Genomic DNA, 22331 nt, shown 5'->3' with positions numbered 1-22331 from the left:
TTTAAAAAATGATAACTGAACTCGTAGAAAATTTTCTCAGCTACAACTTTGTCCTGAACCACTTTTCAATATAATGTAAGCATCAAAAGTTATCAATAATTCAAGCCACTAATGTCTTACGATTATGCTCAATCAACTGTTCAGCAGGCAACATTGGTGTTTCTGGCGCTTGGAATAGAGCACAAAAATCATGGCTGTCACACTGCAAGATACAGTGTTGCTCACAAAACAGCTGCTTGATCATGCCATAAGATTATCAATCTCTTAAACAATTAATAACTATTTTATTTGACGTTTGGCTCAACAACTATATTCTGCTAAGTTGAAGCTGAGAAAATTTTCCATAAGTATAGCTTTTGAATTTTTGAACAGTGCAATATGGAAAAAGGTAAGAAGACGATGAACAAAAAGTTTGGATTTCCCATAGTAATTTCCATATAAACTTCAAATGGTTTGTGCCAAGTCAGTTTCTTTTCAAATGAGTTCAAATTTTGGGAGACTAATCAGAACCCGATTTGGAACCTTTTGAGCACTGTGGAGCGAAATAAACATTTCAAAAGGTCCTATCTGCATTGATCGATTCTCTTTATCGACTTTCTCTTTCGTCAATCACCCATATTCTTGTTATGGAGGCGAACCAGCCCAAGGCTGAAAGCCTCCCTAATAAAGATAAATTAATTAATATTCTTGTTTTCATTCGAACCGTATTTTCCATACAAAAAAACATCAGCTGCAAAAACTGTCCCTGTTTTATTTGACATTTTGGGCGCTAGATAAGAACCTCCTTTATCAAACTATGTGGTAGAATTAGCGCGAAATCTGTTTGCATAGCAGTGGTTATGAAAAGAGAGAGTTGATTAAGAGAATCGATCAAAGCAGAAATTTCATCGAGAACAAATCAAAATCTAACCCTCTTAAGTACTCATCTTCTAGGCAAAAAAGTCAATATCACAGGTATAAATTAAGTATCTGTCATGGATACCAAAATTAATTAAGTGGAATTAAATGGAAGATAACCCTTTTTTGCTGTTTAAAAAAAATCGATCTTCTAAATTGTCGAACCTATAAACGGAATGCCTTTAAAAGAGCTTTGAGTTCGTTAGGACCTAAAACCCCAAAAATCAGTATTCTGAGGAACCTTATCTGTATATTAGTATCTAGTTCGAAAATCGGATAAATCGATGTATCTGGCAACGCTGTTTAGGACGCCGAGTTCAACACAAATTTCCTAAGGATGATCTGAGTGCTGCTGTGATACGTTCCAACTACAAAGAAGCTTCTCATCGAGAAGAAAAAAAAAGCATAAAATATGTAGCTACTTTATTCTTAACACTTTGTTCATTAGCTAACCCTACTCGATTAAAATACAAAGTTCCACTGGTTCCGTTGAAAATTGCGCTCATTCATCCTTTTTGTATCGCATTTTCATCTGTGACTATTAAACACAATTAAACAGCTACCCATTTGATCGGCACCATTTGGTACGCAGCGTTTGAAATGAAATCAGCGCCTGCGACCAGTACCAGTACCTAGTAGTTAATGACCACATGGTCGCCTCTATCTCTCCAGCGGTGCAATGATTCGGGTTGGCATGAAATTGCTCGACTCGTCGCTGGAGCTCTCGTCCAGAATATCATCAATCTCGTCCCGTACCAGTTCGGCGTAGGACGGTTCATTGCCGACGTTGGCTTCTTCTGTTTGCACCCGATTGTAGTGCTGGTAATCGGCACCGCCGACGCCTCCCCCAATGCCATTGCCCAGCAGGATACCCCGAAAGCAGCGCCTCCACAGCAGATAGATGACCACAAAGGCGACCAGCAGTGTCGCTCCGACGACGGTTATCATAATGAGGTAGTCGGTCGATTGCCAGCTCTTATCAAGCTTTTGGCTATCGGCCGGGTCGGATAATGTGGCATTAGGCGAGGATTTATTTGTTCCGCTCGGTCCACCGTGGCGTTGTTTTCCGTTGATGGAAACGCAACGTCGCCGGTGTGCCTCGAAGGGAGCCGGTGGATGCACATCGGCATCATTGTCGTCGACGAAGGCAAATAAAGGCTGACACTCGATGCAGTGGAATTCGTCCGGACCGACGCACTTGAGGCACGTTGGATGACACTGGTTGCACTGGCGCCGCTGATCATGAGGTTGAGTGTCACGTTCTTGTGGTGAGGGCACTGCCTGTAGCAGAATGTCGTCGTCCAAATTGTTGGAACCATCACCGTTGATGTCGGCCAGTCGGAAACCGATAGCTGCAGCACTGCGTCGTAATGAACCTTTCGGCAGTGGTTGCTGCTCGATGATGGCACTTTCCGAATCGTCGATGTTTGGATTTCGGCTGGGGTCCGAGTCCGAGGGGAAGGTCGAGTCCGGACACGTACTGTAGCAGCGATCTTTGTACCAATAGGAAGATGGACCACAATCTGTAAGGGTGATAGGGGAAAGAGGGGAAAGATTTTCGCATTCGATTGAAAATTGTTAACCAGAGTTGTTAGCGGCCTTCGGGGATAGCGACGTGCTATGCTTTCCTGCAGTGGGAATGCGTCGTGATGACAGGTAGGGAGTAGATGAGCCAGCACCAGATGAAAGCAAATTTAGGAAAATGTTTACCTACGGTGATAGTGCAGATGATGTTAGTTCTACGCGAATTTAACCAAATTAATGTTTGGACATGCGATTAGGTTTGCATATACAAAGTAATCGATGAGCAAAGAATCACAATGGAGGCAGGCTTAAGAATAGACAGTATCACAATAACATTTTAGGTACGGAGTTTTGAAACAAGCTCCTATAATTTAAGTTTACTGCGGGAAATTGAACAAAAAAACTCTAGGTTTATTCAAAGTGATTTTATGTTACTTCATACGCGAAGTTAGCGATTTTCAGAGTTGGTTAGAAATGTGTCTAATATGAAGACATACTTCAAATCTCCGCGTACATCGTACGGGTTAGGCAAAAGGTGTGCGTTTGACTTTGTACTGTCGCATTAATGGCCCTTCGCTCATTTTCAACTTCTATTCAATTTTCATACTGCCGTACTCTAACGGAACTATCCACCTACCCTTATCATTCTTTAGCTAATAAATTATCACACTAAAGCTTCATATTAGACAGCATTTCCAACCAACACTAGGTTTGGGCTAATAATAATTCAATGGCGAAACGGCGGACCATACCCAGACTAAACCCAACAAACATTTTCAGCTATGAATTACCAAATTTTAAGAGCCATTATTTGAAATGTATGACTAACTACCCGCATAGAAAAATACCATTTCTAGAACAGTTCAAACTTCACTGACACCTTACTAGCTATGTTAACTTTTCACAAAATAGTTTTGTTATGGTTTATGGAATGTAATAAACATTAAAGAAACACTACTTTCAACTGTTACAGTTTCTGGTATGTTTTAGCTAAATTTTGTTACGGTTGATCAACTATACTGAACTGTTACAAAACATTACGAATAAAAGTTGTAAACAACTTGTACAACGCTTACGTGTTTCGATTATGGTTGCTTTATGTTTTTACAATTTGTACAAACAGAAGAAAACGCTTTTGATTGAAACGGTGCTCGTGAGTTCATTGTGTTGTTTTGTTCGTTATTTTATTTTTAAAACCCTTGGTAATATTAGCTTAAAGCATAAAATATTTCTTAAAAGCGCATGCATTTTCTACACAAATATTCAGGGCTAACAGCGGTTTACATGTGAAGGAGATTTCGATGTTGGTGGCTCACATCATCCAAAAAGGAAATCGAAGCAGGTACGTTATGCCGGGGCCTTTTTATCTTCCAGAAATGGAATGGAGTTTGTTTTGCAGGGCAAATTCATTCATCTATTCATTTTATATTAGATCAATAAACATGTTACCAAGAGCAAGGGAGGTGTCCACAAAAAGAAATCTTGTAAATCACATTAAAATTAAAGAACAACCCATGATGGCTGTATTCCGGATAAGCTACGACAGTATTTATTATAACGTCAATAAGTATAGTAATTTATACCATTTCATAGTATATCATGAAGTTAACAACAATGGTTGGTTCTAAACCGTACTACCTTATTCGAAAGTTAATGGAAATAGTTTCACATATCCAACTAGAACCTTTTCTGATGTGGTAAGGCTATAGTTGTTTTGCTAAAAATGTATGAGAAAAAGCGAGATTTCGTATGGTGAACGTTCTTAACCACCCATTGTTCATATGGTTGGGTCTTCGAAAACCTTAATCAATATGGTCAAAACTTTATCTAGGTATGGTTTAATTAAAGTTGACTGAACCTTTCTCATTATGGTTTTCAGAGGAAGATAAACCATTTTTAATGTGGTAATCGTATGGTTGTGATTTATGCGGGTACTCTCGAACGGAACAGACAAGGATCCGATTGGACTTGTGATTGGCCAGTCGGAAAGGGAAAACCCTGGAGATGGCTCTGCGGAAATTCAATTCCTGAAAGTAGACCTAGAGATCCGCAACTTTTTCGAAATTCCATAAAATATGAGTATATAGAGTGTCCCAGAAATTATAAGCACAATTTCAATTCGCTGCCATTTCTACCCCACTGAAGTTTATTAGCTGTTCATCGATGTGTGTTGTTGTTTACTTATTGCTCAACAAGTTTTTGTGCACAAAGTGCATTGTTTCGACAAAAACATCAAATTGCAAGGCATTTTCCCGGAAAAGCGCAAACAGATCGTGCACAACCTGTCAGTAAGGAAGTTGGTGAAAATGGAGGAAGTAAATATCGGAGCAGTTGAAATCGCCATCCAGAAGTTTGGTGAAGAAGTTACTTTCGAGGACACATCGAAATCTGTCCGCAAACCGGGACCGGTGGACCGAAAAGTGGACCATAAGATACCCAACCTATCGTCAGTAAGAAAAGTGCCTCTGTTCGAGATTTGATAACAAAAAAAAAAACTGAGAACATCGAAGAGTAACGTCCAACGTGCCAAGGCAATAATCGGGTTGAAAACGTTCAAGAAGCAGAAGAAGTCGAAACAAGTCGCATCCGTCAAACCGAGGGCTTGCAAGCTACCGTACGCGTGATAATTTTTGCACCATTGAGCAATGTCAAAATTAAAAAAAAAGTTCTCAAAAATTTCGTTTTCGAGTTTTTTTTTATTTCAATAAATGGGGGGATGGGGGGATATTTCTCAAAGTCTTAAACTATGTTAATCATCGATCGAGTTTCCACTTGCTGTAATTACGGCCTCCACACGCTTCCGGAATGCACGGCAGGTTCTAATAATGTAGTCTGGATCCATTTCTCTCCAGGTACGGGTCAATGTTTGTCTGAGGCTTGCTGTGCTCGGGTGGCGTTTAGAACAGGCCTTGGGCTTCATGACGCGCCATATTGAGTAATCCAGTGGATTAAGATCGGGGCTGGATGGCGGCCACATATCCTTCGCCCAGAACGGAAGATGTTCCTGCAACCACCTCTAAGTGCGGTTCGAGGTGTGGCACGGAGCCCCATCTTGTTGAAATACAACATTTGGCGTCGGACCGTACTGTTCTTTGATCCACGGAAGGACATACTTACCTAAAATCCCGATGCAGACCTCCGTGTTGACCTTGTCGCCTTCTGGAATGAACACCGGGTCAATTTTTTTGCCATCGGAAGCCACCAATCCAAACACCATAACGCTAGCAGGATGCTTGGTCAGATACACGTTCTTGTGCTCGTCGGCCACGTCTTTTACCGGAAGAGAACTAATATACCGGTCGGTTCTGGAATTTGATACGGGATCGACGGTAAACATGCTCTCGTCGGTGAACAGGATTACCGGATTTTTTCGCTTAAGGAAGTTCAAGATTTTCTTGCATCATTCGACTCGTAGCTCCCGGATGCGGTTGGTAATCATGTGAGTTTTTTTCCTTGCCCTCGACTTTGCCCCGCAATCTTCCTTTACGATCTTCCGTGCCGTAAAGTCACTGATCCCGTGTTCCTTTGCCATTTTCCTTATTGAACGCACTGGATTCCCCCGAATCTTCCTTTTAATAGCAGCGATAACCCTCGGAACCCGAGCTGACCTCGGAAGACCTGTGGCCACCTTCGCGGATAGTTGTCCTTTCTTTTCCTTTCTTTTGCGCGTGGGACAAATCACGAATACGCTGCCACTTCGTCATGGTGCAACTGTCAAACTAAGTAAATCATTTTCTTTTATACACAGCCTACTACGGTATGAGCTATTGGTTACGTACATGCAAAGAAACGCGGCATTGTATGCACAGGTGAAACGGGAACCTTATTTGTACGATGGTGCAAACATTATCACGCATACGGTATATGATAGCCTGCTGTATGGAAAATTGGCTTGTGTCAGATTTGACTACAAGACGCTTCAGCGGGACCCACAAAGCTGCTTCACCGTCGCGGCAGTGTCAAATTTGACTCTGATCAAAATTGATGGACTGACGCAGCGTCAATGTGAAGTCGCCAAGTAAAGATTTCGGTGGAAAAGCAACTTGACATGCGTTACACCAGTCATTTGACGGACGAACCCCTTCGTCAATGTTGACGGTGACGCAGTATTGTGGGTCCCGCTTTCCGGGAGACCAATACAACACAGTCCGTAATGGTCAGGAAGTTGACGATGCCGATAAGTCAATTTTTACCGAAAAATTTGGTAAGAAGGCCATGGTTTGGCAAGCGACATGTGAGTGCCCCATGATCCGTCAATTCAATCGAAGAATTAAAAAAAAAGACTGGACCAAAGTGGCCAAAATTATCGCCATGGAATCTTTGCTGAAGCTCATGGGCAGCGTCAGATCAAAAGTTCGCTCCTTGGAATACGATTAAGGGAAGTGCAGATTATTTTCATATAATTGAAAGAAAATACTACAGAGAGCATATAGGAGAAATATCTCTAATGTTGGCCTATGAATCTAATATTGGGCCCATCGCTAAAAATCTGCTATTTATCAATTTTATCTAGGTGAACGCATCATTGGGAGGGTACTAATGAATATTTTTGGTTGCTATTGAAAATTTAGTCGATTGCTGTCGAATTTAAGTATGAGCCCAAATTAGTGGCATTTAGGCCGACATTACATCCATTTACCCTATATGAAACAAAAATTTGAGTTCATTAACATAACGTTATTTTATTCCAATACTAAACTGTGCTTATACTTTCTGGGACATCCTATAGAGGAAAAATACCATCATCATATCGATTCTTCTTTTTCATTTTTAAGTCATTAAGAACTTTGGGCGTATTGTCACCTCACCTGTGAGAGAGAGAGAGAGAGAGAGAGAGAGAGAGAGTCACGAGACTCGCATAATAAAAGTGACTTCCAGGCATATTCTTTCGGGGTGTATGAGGTGAAGTGACGCGCCGTCACTAGTACAATTGTCACCTCGCGTGAGGAGACTCTCCATTTGGTTGGCACGGGCAGGCCACTTGTGAAGTGATAATTGTCACCTCGGGTGAGGTGACTCCCGTGCAAATCATATGGAACCTCACCCGAGCTCTCGGTCAAGAAGCTCTCGCAGGCTGGAATCAACGTGTTATTCACAAGTCTTGGAGGTCAAGATCGTGCGGAATTCTAGAAGGATGGAGAACTGATCGGTGTAGCGTATCTGAGTGGAAATTTGTACCAGCTGGAATAGGATGTCGGTACTATGGGACAGGCCAATATAAGCGTGGCTGAGACAAACAAATTGTGCCATCGTCGCTTGGGCCATGCAAGTCAACAAGCTTTAAACAATCTTTTGAAGCACAAAATGACTACAGGTTTTGTGGAGAAGGTTAATTCAATTGGTTTTGCGATACGTGTTTGATGGACAAGCAGTGTCGGGAACCATTTGACGGTTTCAGAGAACATGCCACACGTCCGTTGGGGCGAGTTCATTCGGATGTGTGTGGCCCCATTAGCTGAACGTTTCAACGGTAAAATCAATATTGATTGACTCGCAGGCTTCCGAAGACCATGTGGTCAGAAGCGGCTCTAACTGCAACGTACCTCTTGAACCGTTGGCATTGGCTGGACATGTAACCCCGACCGAGAAATGGATGACCTTAACAAGATAAGGATATTTGGGTGTAAGCCTATGGCATGGATCCCCAGCCAGCAGAGGAAAAAGTTGAACCGCTCCACATGGATACCGGCTCTGACACAGAGAATTGAATCCTACGAAGAGATCGAAAGGACGTGACAATCGGAATCACTGGCTGGCAGCTGTCCATGATGAACTGGAATCGATGATAAGTAACCAGGAGTGGGGGCTGGTAAAGCGTCCGATAGGAGTGAAACCTTTGCAACCACCAAAGTGGATATTCTGCGTTAAGGAAGATGCTGACGAAAATATTGTAGGACATAAGGTTAGGTTGGTCGTGAAAGGGTTTCTCCAGAAACCTTGCCTCGATTATCCGAAACCTATGTAAAGGGTGTCCACGATGAAATTGCCACACACAAAATTGATTCGCAAAATTCGAGTTTTCATCCGATTGCCATCAAATTTTCAGGGATTGAGAAATAACTATTAAACTTCATTTTACCATTTTACTCGTATTTTATTTACAGTCCATACGCAAATGCCCGCACCTTGGCCTTAACCCCGGCCATAAGATTCTGCACAACCTGTGAATCAACCGTTTTTTGCATGTAAACCCATACTTTCTTCAGTTCCTCGACTGTCTTCACTACCTTAGGTCGTTTAAGAAGGTGCTGCTTCATAATCGCCCAGTACTTCTCGATGGGGCGGAGCTCCGGAGTGTTGGGAGGGTTGAACATTTTCGGCACGAAATTGACCTTATTGTCCGCATACCACATCAGCACGTCCTTGGAGTAGTGGCATGAGGCCAAATCCGGCCAGAAGATTGTTGGGACGTTGTGGGCCTTCAGGAGAGGAAGCAGCCGCTTCTGGAGGCACTCTTTTATGTACACCTGTCCGTTCATCGTGTCCTGGGTCACGAAAGGTGCACTCCGCTTCCCGCACGTGCAGATGGCTTGCCAAACCAGGAATTTCTTCGCAAATTTGGACATCTTCTGAGTGCGGACATGCTCCGGAACGCTGAACTTATCCTTGGCCGTGAAAAACAGGTTGCCGGGGATCTGTTTGAAGTCGGCCTTCACATATGTTTCGTCGTCCATGATGCAGCATTCAACTTTCGTCAGCATGTTGAGGTACAACTTCCTGGCACGGGTTTTGGTGGACTTGTTCTGCTTCTCGTCGCGATTAGGGGCCTTTTGTACCTTGAACGTTCGAAGCCCAGCCTTAGTTTTGGCCTTCTGGACAAAACTTCGGCTTAGGTGCAGCTTCTTAGCCACATCCCTAACGGAGGCGTTCGGATTTCGGTTGAAGGCCCCAACTACGCGGTTGTGATTTTTGGTGTTGTACGGAATACTTTTTCCTTCACTTCTGGGCTTCCGATCGGTGGTCAACCGTTCCTAGAACCGCTTAATCACTCGCGACACCGTGGAATTCGCGATTCCCAACGTTTTAGCGATGGAACGATACGAGAGATCCTTGTTCTCGTGATGAATGCGCAAGATTTTATCACGCACGAGCTGTTCTTTCGACTCCATTTCCGCGAGTTTTGATCACAGGACTTTAAAACTTGCAGGATGTAAATAATGCACTATGAACTAAATCCACCCAAATTTTCATTAAATTCTACCCAACGGTTAAAAAGTTAGAGCAATTTCATAGTGTGGCAATTTCATCGTGGACACCCTTTACCAGTGACCAATGTGTTTCATGTTCTGGATGCTGGATGAACCTCTGTTTGTAACCCATGGTTATCAAAAGAGAAAGTTAATGAAGATAATCGATCAAAGCAGATAAGATCTTATGAAATGTTCATCTAGAATTATTAAAATTTGTGAAAGCTAAGAAATCAAAATCGTGTGTTGCCTAAATCGAACGGGTACTGCACTTCACAATTGTATGTTTTAATAATTCTACAGATGATGTTTACCTGTACTATCATTCAAAATTTAAATTACCCGCTCAATTCGAAATAGAATTGATCAGCAAATAACCGATTAACAGTCAGCTGTGACATAGCACTACTGTCCCGTTGCCGAGAAGCGAGCTTGCCTATTTCTTTTCGGTAGCAGGGTTGCCAATCCAATATCCAATAATTGTTCACTAGGGCCAATGAACCAAGTTAGTGCCAAAATTCGACCATTTTGACTCTCGCCTAATTTTTCAAAATGGCGTTTTCGATATTTTTCAATAAATGATAGCACGAAAACGGATCATCTAATCAAGTTGATGTCTGGAGCATAGTTGTAAAGGTAACTGGATTTTCTTTTCAGAAAAAAAATACACACTGAAAAAGATCAAAAAAATTTGTTAAAAAATTAAGAAAAGCTTTTAAAAAGTAAAATAACAAAGAAAGTATGTACATTTTTAAGATTTCAAAACTAAGGACTTAACGGACACTTCAAAATTGAAAAAAAAATCGTAGAACATCAACTTTGAGTAAAATGTATGTTCTTTTTTTCATTGCACCTACAGCGAACAATTCTGCGAAGTTTCATGGTATTCTGTGAGGAAAAATCTAAGAATTGTTTATTTTTTCGCTATTTGGTCTTGAACTACTGCTCATATACGAGAGTTTCATGAAACTCCCCAACAAACATTGGATGCAGAATAAGAGCTTATGCAGGCAAAAATATACTTCTTGAGCTAAAAACTAGCTCATTCAGCTTTTAATCAACTCGAATTTTATGTAGGATCATGCCATCTTCCGCCATGTGAATTGACCGTACTGGGGGCTTGCTGACAGATAAAACAATTAAGCGTTATATATCTTAAAATAGTTATTAATTTACTGCAAAATCAATTAAACCAGTTCACTCCCATACAGTTTACTGATGTCTTACTACCAAGCTATTTTGTCTCTTACACAATGTTCTCCCCCACGAGTTCGACCTTTCAACATTTCATGTAGGATAAGTGCACCAGTATTGGCCATAGTTTCCTGTTTTGGCCACACCTCAGAAAACCGATTAAATCATAATCATCATGGATTTTGAGGTAGAAATGTTTATGTACACCGATGAATATGATTTGTACGAGCAAACTGAGCGTAACTTAACGTATCAAAATTGTAAAAAGAAGTAAAATATCGTCAAAAATTGGCCAAAATAGGAACATGGGCAATGCTGGTGCGTTTCCTCAATTTCAGGGCTGTTACAATATTTTCTAAATTTGATCCGCGAAATCCGCGATTTCTCAAAAGAAATCCGCGACTTCATATACTAATCCGCGACAAAAAAAAAAACTGTTTTCATTGCCTAAAAATACCATTTGTATACTACTACATGGTATTTCAAGCTTATTGCATATAGCATATTAGATTTTGCCTGCTCTGAACTTAGTGTTCTTTGAAGTACCTTCACATTGATTTGAGAGCTTTCTATGCCTGTACCATTATATGCCCAAGGAAGTAGAGAAATTTGCCAACCCGAAAAATTAATAGACCGAACGGGAATCGAACTCAGTCGCCTCCAGCATGGCCTCGCTTTGTAGCTGCGCCTTTACCGACTGAGCTAAAGGAGTATCGTTTGTATCCTTTGAAAAAAAATCAGTTATTTATGAATGGTTTTATTTTATTATTATTATTATTATTATGGTCACTTTAACACTCTTGAGTCATTCGTGACTTGTCCGGGGGTGAGATTTGAACTCGTGACTTCGGCATGAGAGGTATGGATGTTAACTACGCCGGGGTCGCCCCCTAGTTTATGAATGTTTCTATTGAATAATACAGGCCTAGATTTGATGAAGCATTATTTAAAAAAAATTTCTTCAAAGTTAACCTTTGCGTCTCTGACGTATTTTGCTGTCCTAAATGTTGTAGTTAATTTGGCGCTAGTTTTCTCAACTTTTGACCGATTTAAACCAAACACCCTGAACATAATCGAGAAATTACCAGAGTTTCATAAGTCACACTTGTTGGTCACGTTGCGGTTCTGTATTTACACAGATATTCCTTGGGGTCTGTCCAAAGGTGAGATATTGTATTTTCGTTGGCAAATCATAACCGAATCATATATATGTGACTTTGTGGATCATGCACGACTTATTACTATGTGTACTGGAAATTATAGGTTTGACAAATTTGATTTTTTCTACTAGATCAACCAAAACTGCAATAATGTCTGTAGTATCGAAAAATGTCCAATCAGTTTCAAAGTGTCTATGTGGATCATGCATGATCAATTTCCGAGTAATCCAGATGTAAATTCTTCAAATCGACCTGGAGTTCAGATAACTTGATCTACTAGATCAATCGAGATTTGGACAATGTCTTTAATGTAGAAATATTTCCAGACAGATGCACAGTGTCTATGTGAATCATGCATGAACTATTGCCATGTATACCAGATGTTTTAAGTTCTCCAAATCGTTCTAGAGTTCAGATGATTTATTCTACTAGATCAACCATGACTGGGATACAGTCTGTAGTATCGAATTATGTCCAAACAGATTCGTAGTGGCTATATGGATAATGTTTAATTATTTCTACTTATACTAGATGATCTATGATCTGTAGTATCGAAATATCGATTTGAAAATCCTTAGTAAATATTTGGCATACACGAATATAGGTTGACATGATCCACATAGACACTGCAAATTTATTTGGACATATTTCGATACTACAGATATTGAATTAGGCTTGGGTGATTTAGTAGAAACATAATCTGATCTCCAGAATGATTTCAGAACCTATAACATCTTGTATACGTAGCAATAGGTTGGGCACAATCCACATAGACACTTTGAATCTGTTTGGACATATTTCGATACTACAGACATTATTGCAGTCTTGGTTGATATAGTTGAACAAATCAACTAAACTCCAGGACGATTTGGAGAACCTATAATATCCTGTATACATGGTAATTACCCGCATATATACGATTCGTTTATGATTTGACATTGAAAAATGCTATGTTCATATTGGAAATAAATAAAAACATGAAAATGTCTCTCATTGGACAGACCTCACGGAATTTCCGTGTAAATCCGGTGTGACTTATGGAATTGAGATCATTTCTCGATTATTTGCAGGGTTTTTGGTTTGAACCGGTAAAAAATTGAGAGCCAAATGAACAACAAAATTGATGACAGCAAAATAATCCGGGACGGAAAGGTTACAATGAATTCCACAATTTTTGTGACAGCACATCAGTCCCTTCGCGATTTTCGCGACATCATTTAATGTTTCCGCGATTTTCGCGACTGAAAGTTCAAATCCGCGACAAATCCGCGAAATTCGCGAAATCCGCGAAATTCGCGAAATCCGCGCCTGTTGTAACAGCCCTGCAATTTTGATGACAAACGATGTGTGATTTCCCTCTTACAGACTTCATAGTAGAGTACCTGGCATTGAAAACAATTCCAGTACCCTTGTTTAAGCTTTTAGATTCACATTCTTAGGCGCAACCCTAACAGGATGTCCCGCCTTTTCTCTTATTGGGACACGGCTTATGGGGTGTTTACACTTGTGCTGGAGTGCTGGGGGCTAGTGTACTAAAACTGTACTAAAAAGTAGTCAGCTTGCTGTAAACAGAATGTCAGCATCTACCAGCATGAGATTTCAGGAACAACTGAAATTCGTGCTAGTTGGTTGAGCTAGTGAATTAGAATATGTATGTAAACAACCCATTAGCAAGCATTTTGTGTGTTTAGAATACTAAGAAGGATGAATTTCAAATGTGACTCTAAATGCATAAATGTCGGGTACTCTGTTTTGAAGTCTGTGAAAGGGATTTCTTGGTTTGTTGACTACTTTGCCCTGTATTGAGGTCTCTAAAAACTGTGCCAAATTTGATCGAATTTAATTATGATCTGGATTTGCGGGAGAATTTGAAATTTTGTATGATAAAGTATGGGAAACTGAATAAAGCTATTCATTTGCTTGTCAAAATTCAACAATTGCTCAATTTTTACCAACCCTGGACTGAGATTTCATTATGATAGGAAAAGTAAAATTTAACTCTCCGTACACGATGCCTCCGGTAAAATGTGTAACGGCAAACTTGTAATGTTTAAAAAATCCTAGCTCAGCCATTTATTGACACATTGCAAAGCTATTGGCACCGGTTGAAACAATGACACACCATTAGCCATACGGACGTTAGTCATATTTTTATTTTCGTATGTGGACATTACCCATAATGTACGATTACCCGAATGTACCTGAATATTTCAATTGAATGTTTCATAAAAAAATCAAAGAATAGCTTATGATGTAAAGCAGCAATCAACTCCAAGAGAGATGTTGCTTTTGAGAATTTTCAGATGGAATTTTCAAAAGCTTTTATCTGTCAAACAACAGCTCAAGATACAAACGAGGGAGTCAACTCCAAGAGCAACATAATTTATTAGTATTTTATGGTAGAATTTTTAAAAGCATTAATCCGTATACAATTTATAGTATAAAGAAGGAGTTAACTCAATGTAAGAAATGATTTCTGCATTTCCATTGCATTTTTCTAAAGGGAAAAAATATTTGTGAGTACAGTACCCGTTCGACTTTGACAACAAAACCACAAAGCCGTTCGATTTTGGGACGGGGTTCGATTAAACGGATTGTGAAAATTATTTGTATTTTCGCTCCATGCGATCACAATTTTTAATCAAATTAAAATGATTAAATTCTTAGTCATGAAGATGATTACTCTCTCAGAATTTCTAGTTCGCGAGGACTGTTTAGGACCATCATAAGAATCTTGTTCTGGATCCTTTGGAGTTTAAGGTGATGGCATTTGGCACAACTCTTCCAGAGAATTATAGCTAACGTCTGTTATTGCTACCATATATTATGGCTACCGTCTTTATGACAATCGTACGTATGGCAAACATCCGTATGGCTAACGTAATTATGGCTAATGTCCGGTCACCGTTTTCCCATACAAAATTTAAAATTCTCCCGCAAATCGAGATTGCGCAGTTGTTGTCAATACGCATTTAAAGAGCAATGGGGCACAGGTGGTTGTAAAGTTGACCCTCAGTTGCTCAGAGTATTCCGGCTTGGTAATGAAGTGCGTTACCTGATACGGCTGTCTGAGGCCCCATCGAAGTGGATATGTGAAGCTAATAAACACGGCAAGGTTAGATTGTAGAACGCATGCCGGAAGAGAAATAATGGAACAAAATTATCATCAGAGAACAGTTGAGTGAGACATTAGGTGGCGAAGATTCAACTAGGTATTGCTGTGGACTGAAGCCCACTAAGAATCAAGTAAAAGTAAACAGTAATTATTACAACATGCAATCACTTACCCGTCGTGGATCTTCGAATACTCTTCCGATACTTTAATTCGGGGTTAATTCAAGCATAAATTTACAGCACATATTCTTCTAACCATGTTAGCTTTTGTTACTTCTGGTTAGTTTCAGCTAAACCGTTATCTATGGTAAATGTGTATGCATGAATGTGTTGGTCATTAATTATGAGTTTAAACGAATAAAGATAAACATTCACCACCACTACCACCAATGGTGGACCATATGTACAATAGGGGATTAAATCATGGATGCAAAGCAACAACTAAAACTAAGTCGGAACTTATTCTATATACAGAAAACTACAAACTAAAGCCTTAACAAACAAAACTAATCAATGAATAAATAAAACAACTCCAAGCAAACAAATGCATTCGTGTGTGTGTATGTGTGTTGTTGGTAGGTTTTTGCTTTTCCCTTCAACACCAATGTAAATAAATAGTAACCGAAACAGATAAAACAAAAATGATGTTAATAACTCACTAACCCTACTACGCGGATCGGGGCGAAATGAAATAATGCTGCAGAGTTAGTCCGGGTTTGGCTTTGTTTCTTTCCACTTCGTGGATGGACAACAGTTGGTGTTGATTATTATTTTTTTTTGTTTTTGTATGAGTAGTTTTTTTTTTGTTCAACAAACATTGTATCGCAATTGTTTTCGCTCTCTTTATTAAATCAATTTGTTTGTTTTCATTTCGCTTGAACTTATTTTCTTTTTTGTTGTTCTTGGATGGCTTAAGGTGTGAAGTGCTTTGCGGGTGCGAGGAAAATGGATTTCTTTTGCTCTCATTTCCGGTACACTCGACAGATTTTTTTGTTTGTTTGTTTTGCAATTCGTACAATTCGATCTTTTACACAGTCAATTTCGGAAGGGGTTTTGCTTTTTTCCGATTTTTGTTTTGTTTGGGAAATGAATACTTTCGTCTGCTTTTTTTTGTTTGTTTGTTTGTTTATGCCTATCTAATGAACCATTTTAAAAAGATACCCTCCTCCGGCTAGCGTGTCTTGCCTTTAATTGTTTTCCTTGGAGTAATGAGGGAAGGATGATTTTTTTTTTCATTTTCAAGTAGGGATTGGGAAAACGATCTTTTACGCTATATGTTACAAATTTGTGCTGCAAAATTTTCTATACACTAATGTTTCGCCGGATTTCAATACTTCCCTCTCGCTGGTTGTGATGTTTCATTGTTTCATTTTTCTTTCAGTTATTCAATTTAACTAAGTTGCTATTATAATTACTGTTACGTTTCACTTTACTTATCTATAGCTTTATATAATCGCTTCACTGTTGCTCTTAGCTGCTGTGTGTGTGTGTTTTTTAAGTAGCTTAATCACAAGCTTCAGTTTTCAGCCATCCGAACCTCATTTGTTTGCGAGAGTATTTTATTTATTCAAAACGGAGTAGGTAATTAATTTTCTTCGTCTGTTCGTTTGTTTCGATCTTACAAAAGTTCCAAATGTTTGTTTTCTTCTTTTCTTGCGTTGTGTCTAAATTACAGCACCAATGTATCAAAGGTTTTTTTTTTCTTCTTTTACTTTGCGCTTAAATTTTATCGAGCTTTGTTGGTTATCTCTTTTCGTATAAAACTTATTGCGTTCTTATATTTGAGTTTCTATGCCATTCTGTTTATGCATTTTGATAACTACAAAAATAGTAAAAAGAGATATGAGCAATAAAAAACAACCAAAATGCTACGTTAATCTGTGGCAGTGAAAAATCTCTCTTTCCTCGGTCTGTTTTCATTCGTAGATAGTTTTGTAGTTGCTTGATTTGTTTGCTGGGTTGAATCAAGTAATGATTGGACAGGTCTGTCAATCCATCCCGTAGTGACAAAAAATTCGGAAGACAATGTGAAAAAAATAGTATGAGAAATCTGGGGCCGGGAATTTCAAGAACGTCCAGAGAACTCCAAAAGGAAACATTAGAAATTTTTCGGAAACTTCACGAGTCCAAAGAACTTCAGGGAAATTGAATGGTTTTCAGAACAATTCCATTTATTTCGGGAGAATTGAGAGAACTTCAGGGAAGCTCTGATAGCATCAGGGCACATCAATTGATATCAAGAAAATTGCTGATACTTTTAAGGAGCTCCGAGAAACTCAAGGAATTTCCTAAGACTTCAGCAAAGTTCCAAGTGGTTCGTTATTCAGCCATTCCATAGCAAAACGATATAGTGGTTCTCAGAATTTCTAAAAAAAATGGTAGTTGGTTAGTCCTTATTGCAAAATGCTAGTCTCGTATTTTTGAATTTTGTCATAAGCTGACCATTTCCATGTTAGGGCGGTCAGAGCCTGTCATATGACATTTTAGTTTGGTACTGTTATTTTGATAGCTTGTGTCGGAAGCAAAGGCAGCCGATTATCACAGAAAATCGACTACGGTGACCCGCTTACAAGACTGCTTCGGACACGTTCCATTAGCAGTTTCGTTGGACATAACACTTGAATCCCTTTCAGCTACTTCAAAATAGACTAGCTACCTAAACTACGTATAGACAGTTTGGGGGAAGGGGTGTTGATAAATGTTAATCTAACATGCTTAATTTTTCCACACCGTCGCCAAAGCGCGGCCCTATTTTGTCACTATGCAGGGGGTTGATGTGAACCGATGCTGTAATTTTAATTTGGTTTCACATTTCCACGCCCGGGGGCAACGCTTTTGTTTTGTTTGTTTTTTTTCTTCAATCCTGCCATCCATAAGTTTGGTTCCGCCAACAAACAACGCAACAATGAACTCGGCTTTGTTTGACTGATATCTGTCATCACGTTTCTGCACTGTTTACTCGGTTGATGTCTGTATGAATGCATGTGTGTGAGTGTGTGCGTTTGTATGTTTGTGCCGTGAGGTGTAACAAGTGGATTGGGGAAGCAGAAGGCTTGGGTAAATAATATGAGAACTCCCACGTGTTTATGTTTTCAGTGTACGCGCATGATATTTACAACCGGAGCGAAAAATAATGTATCGAACACTGGCTTTTTAACAGGAACAACTTTGTTTTTTAAATGAGCAAAAATGACATGATTGTAATTACCACTCAAGCGGATTGCACGCGTGTTGTTTTTCGCTGGTAGAACAACAAGAGAATTTCCGATTAGTACACCTTTCGATGGAAAATGCTTAAAGAGTATGATGCCAGCTGCCGCAGCTCTATTTGGAAAGCTGATTATTTCCCGTTTCTGTTTGTATAATTTGCTAACGAAATGCCCGTATCGTTCTAATTGATTAATATGTTATTGTTTGGATATGTTAACGCGCATACTTAAAGGGGTTTAAATATATGTTAAACTGAAATCCCGTTCCGATTTGGCTTGAGCGCGCAGGATTTAAAGAGTTAACAGAATTGATTGATTAACGTACGTACTACTTAAAGAATCTATGTAAATGATGATGTCAATTATATATAAATATTAATATGTGTGTTTGTGTAAGTGTGTTTTGTAGGTTATTGTTATTGTTTCATTTGGCTTGTTTTGATTATACGTGATTTGTTATTGGTTGGCTTTTCAAGTCATATATAGCGTCTAAATAGGATATGTAGATAATAAGCGCGTTACTCAAAATAATCTCTTTTCTCCGCGGAAAATCATTAACGACAAGCTGCCTTGTTTCGCTTTCAACGGTGGCCACCAGATGTCTGTTTAGTCAACGAATAATTAAACTTATGTTTCATAATAAGGTATGTGGTTGTGTCACAGATTTTGAAACCTCCCCTTCTCCCGGGCGGGACGTGTTCCGTTTTTGGCAACACGGTCCTCGTTTTTCAACTGACAATCGTACAGGCTGAGATAAATCACTGCACGTAAAAGCTAACCTCACTGTTCATTTTGCTTTTAGTCTTCCTTCTCCATAAGAGTAAAAGAGCAACGAATGGGAGGCAACACAAACCCGACAGGGCTGTCAAAGTGTGTATGTGCGGGGAAGCTTAGGTTAGGCTTCGTGTGGTGATCTATTGGACCCGGATCAACTAGGGCAACATCCATAATTGACGTAGCATATATTTGGTCAATGTTATTTTCAAAATATCGCTACATACACACTTAAAATCAAAATCTTCCCTCGGTGAAATATATTGCCGTAACAGTTCAATAAACTGAAAATTTGCCGATGTTTCGTTGAATATATAATAGTTTACTGAAATTCGGATCTGGTATTTGTAAAATTTCGGTGAAAACAATCACTTATCAAGCCTCGTCTATAGTAATCACTGATCTAATTTGAAAAAATCTCAAACTGCCGAAATCAGCTAATTAGTTTAACGAACATACGGTGTTCAATTTTGCTATGCTGAACGCCCCCACCCTACTTATTTTTCCTTTTAAAAATCTCAATTATTAGGAGAAATGGATGTAATGTCGGCCCATACATAAATTCAGCAATCGACTAAATTTTCAATAGCGACCAAAAATAATCAATGATACCGTCCAAATGACGCGTTCATCTAGATACAATTGATAAATAGCAGGATTTTTAGCGATGGGCCCAATCTTAGATCCATAGACCAAAATTAAAATCATTTCCCCTATTACAAATAAAATCAAAACAAAATTTAAAATACTGCCGGGATTCACAACAAAAACTACCGATAAACGGTAAATAATTATTCTAAAGGCTTGGCAAAATTTGGCAGTTGTGGTAAACTTTGCTTAGCCGATCTCACGGCAATTGAATGTTTTACCGAGCTGATGGCCGAAAGCTCGGCTGTTGGATTCTCGGCACTTTTTTTGCCGGGCTCGAGGAGGCAGAGCAGACAACTGGCTTCTTACTCTTTTATCTCTATCTCTATCTCTATCTTACGAACTTCAAATCGGCCAATCACGTTTGACAGAAAAGTGGGTCGTTTTCACCCCCGTACTGTCTCCTCTTCCTCTTAGGGCTCGGCGAAAAAATCTAAGGCTGTGAGCCATTTGCCAAGTTTAATTTAACTCGTGGTTAAAAATGACATTTCGAAAATTATTTTGTATGTTAGAAAATCCCTGTGCTGTCGATCGACCGGTTTTCGAGAAGAACTTAGCCAAGCTTGTCAAAATTTAACTTCTTGTCTGTCAGAAGTAGCCACACTTGGATAGCAAGGTTAATCGATAACTTTCCATCTGTCAAATTTTAACCAAAAGTTAAAATATGGCATCACTGTTTTGTGTTAACATTTTGCTAAGGTTTACTTCTTCGTTTACTTCAAAGTAAGGGGGAAATGCATTTTTTTTTGTTAGTGCCATTTTCCAGCGAAATTGTCCCCAATTATAATAAGAGATTGTATAATTGACGAGACTCTCTTTGTCCTTATGCCCTCTTGGGGATGAACCTCTACATAAAGTCCACACGGCTGTCTAGAGATGTCCATAGTTTCAGGGAAGTCCAAACGAATTAGTGAGAGTCACCACGCCCCGCATAATAGGCCAAAATTGACTAGAATTAAGTATTGACTCGATGACCATAGGATCCGGACCGAGAGTCAATTGTATGGGTAAGGAGCAACTACAACACCCCGGTGCCGAACGATCCTACCATTCTGCAGATGTATCTGCAATCGCAGCTGTTTATCTAATTCACCAATAAGTCAGCCGTGCAGTTCATTCTGTGGACTGAATTCGGATCGAGATTCTAGACCGACATTTGGATAAACCATGGACGAAGTAGGTTGGTTAGACGAACTTAGTACGTAACCACGACTGCTGAAACTGCGAAGCTACTGCAGGTCTATTCCTGCTACTACTACCGCTGGTGGGCATTTTATGTCGGGTCCTTTCTATTTTTCAGATTGTATCATTGCCCGAGTAGCATGAGTGCCACTTCCTTGAAGCGGATTACCGGTAACCAGCTCGTTGAATGTTATCACGACTTTTTTCCATCCTTGACTTGAAAATGTAAATACGCAATCTCAAAAGTCATAAGTGCAGAGTTGCCAAACTCATGGGTTACTGAGACTGATAGCTTGATTGCCACACCTAGCCTTCGGCACAGATTGGGATGTTCAGAGTTGAATACCCCTTGAATAATCCACCAAATGGTTCAGAGCCTAAGGCTGTGTTCCATTTGGTGAATTTTTACTTCAATTTTGACAGACACTTTCTCGAAAATCGGCCGATCAACAACAGAGGGATTTTCGAACATCTTAATTTATTTTCGAAGTGTCAAATCTAAGTGAAAATTTTCCAAATGGAACACAGCCTAAGTGTGTAGAACATATATCAAAGGAGGCATCGACTTGTGGAAATAGTGTGACCGTGGACTGTCAATAAAACCATTTCCAGCCGAGTTTTGAAAAATCGTGAAGTTTGATATATCGCACGGGAACCGGGGGCATCGAAACATGCCTGGGGGTTTGCTAGTGTGATATCATAAGGCCATTACCGGGTTTTGGTTCGTGTTGAAAATTTGTCACTTCCCTGGGGGTACTGAAACATTTCCGGGTCACCGGAACATGCCCGGGAGGGCTAGTGTGACCGTGGACTGTCAATAAGGCCATTACCGGCCGAGTTTTTCAAAATCGTGAAGTTTGATATGTCGCACAACGGATTTTGGTTTTTGTTGAGAATTGGCCACTTCCCCGGGCACCGAAACTTTTCCGTTATAGCCGCCATCGGTCCAATTACATCATTTGAGTGTGAAAATATGATGTTCACCGTGTGTATAATTATTACAGAATAGTAAAGCCGAATGTCGACCCAGAGTGACCCCAACGGAAACCGGAATAACTCCGGTACCATGTATTGTCGTAACTCGGAAAAAAATCCGTTCCCGAAAACGGGAACGGACCGTGAACTAAAAATCACGGCCAGCTATCCAGAACAAAATTTTCTCAAATATACACCGTGAACTATGGTTCACGGCTGTGGTTCACGAATATGGGAACTCTTTTTTTCCCGTGAAGAGATGCTTGAGAAGATTGAGAGATGCTGTTTTTAGAGCTTACTGAATTTTGAAATCTTTGCAATTTTAGACGTTAGGTACGCAAAGGTAAAGAGGTTTTCAGCCTAAAGGATGGTTCGCCTCTAATAGCGGTAAGCTCCAACTCGGATTAACTTTTAATACCGTCCCTGTTTGTACCGGTTGGAGCTTACCACCATAAAACAATGCAATT

At 39.7% G+C, this 22331-nt stretch overlaps 1 protein-coding gene across 1 annotated transcript in view; it reads right to left on the bottom strand.

The window, feature by feature from the left end:
* Positions 1 to 1322: 1322 nt before the first annotated feature.
* The window catches only part of LOC135708808 (uncharacterized), a 55807-nt gene continuing 34798 nt past the window's right edge, over positions 1323 to 22331 (bottom strand). Inside the window, exon 3 of the mRNA XM_065230960.1 lies at positions 1323 to 2420. Coding sequence (XP_065087032.1) covers positions 1558 to 2420 — 863 coding nt within the window. The 3' untranslated portion in view covers positions 1323 to 1557. The remainder of the gene's footprint in view (positions 2421 to 22331) is intronic.

This window comes from Ochlerotatus camptorhynchus, unplaced genomic scaffold (genome assembly GCF_037179485.1).
Source record: "Ochlerotatus camptorhynchus isolate MF236.1 unplaced genomic scaffold, CSIRO-AGI_Acam_v1.1 ptg000335l, whole genome shotgun sequence".
NCBI lineage: Eukaryota > Metazoa > Arthropoda > Insecta > Diptera > Culicidae > Ochlerotatus > Ochlerotatus camptorhynchus.
This window is presented reverse-complemented; position numbering and strand designations above follow the sequence as displayed.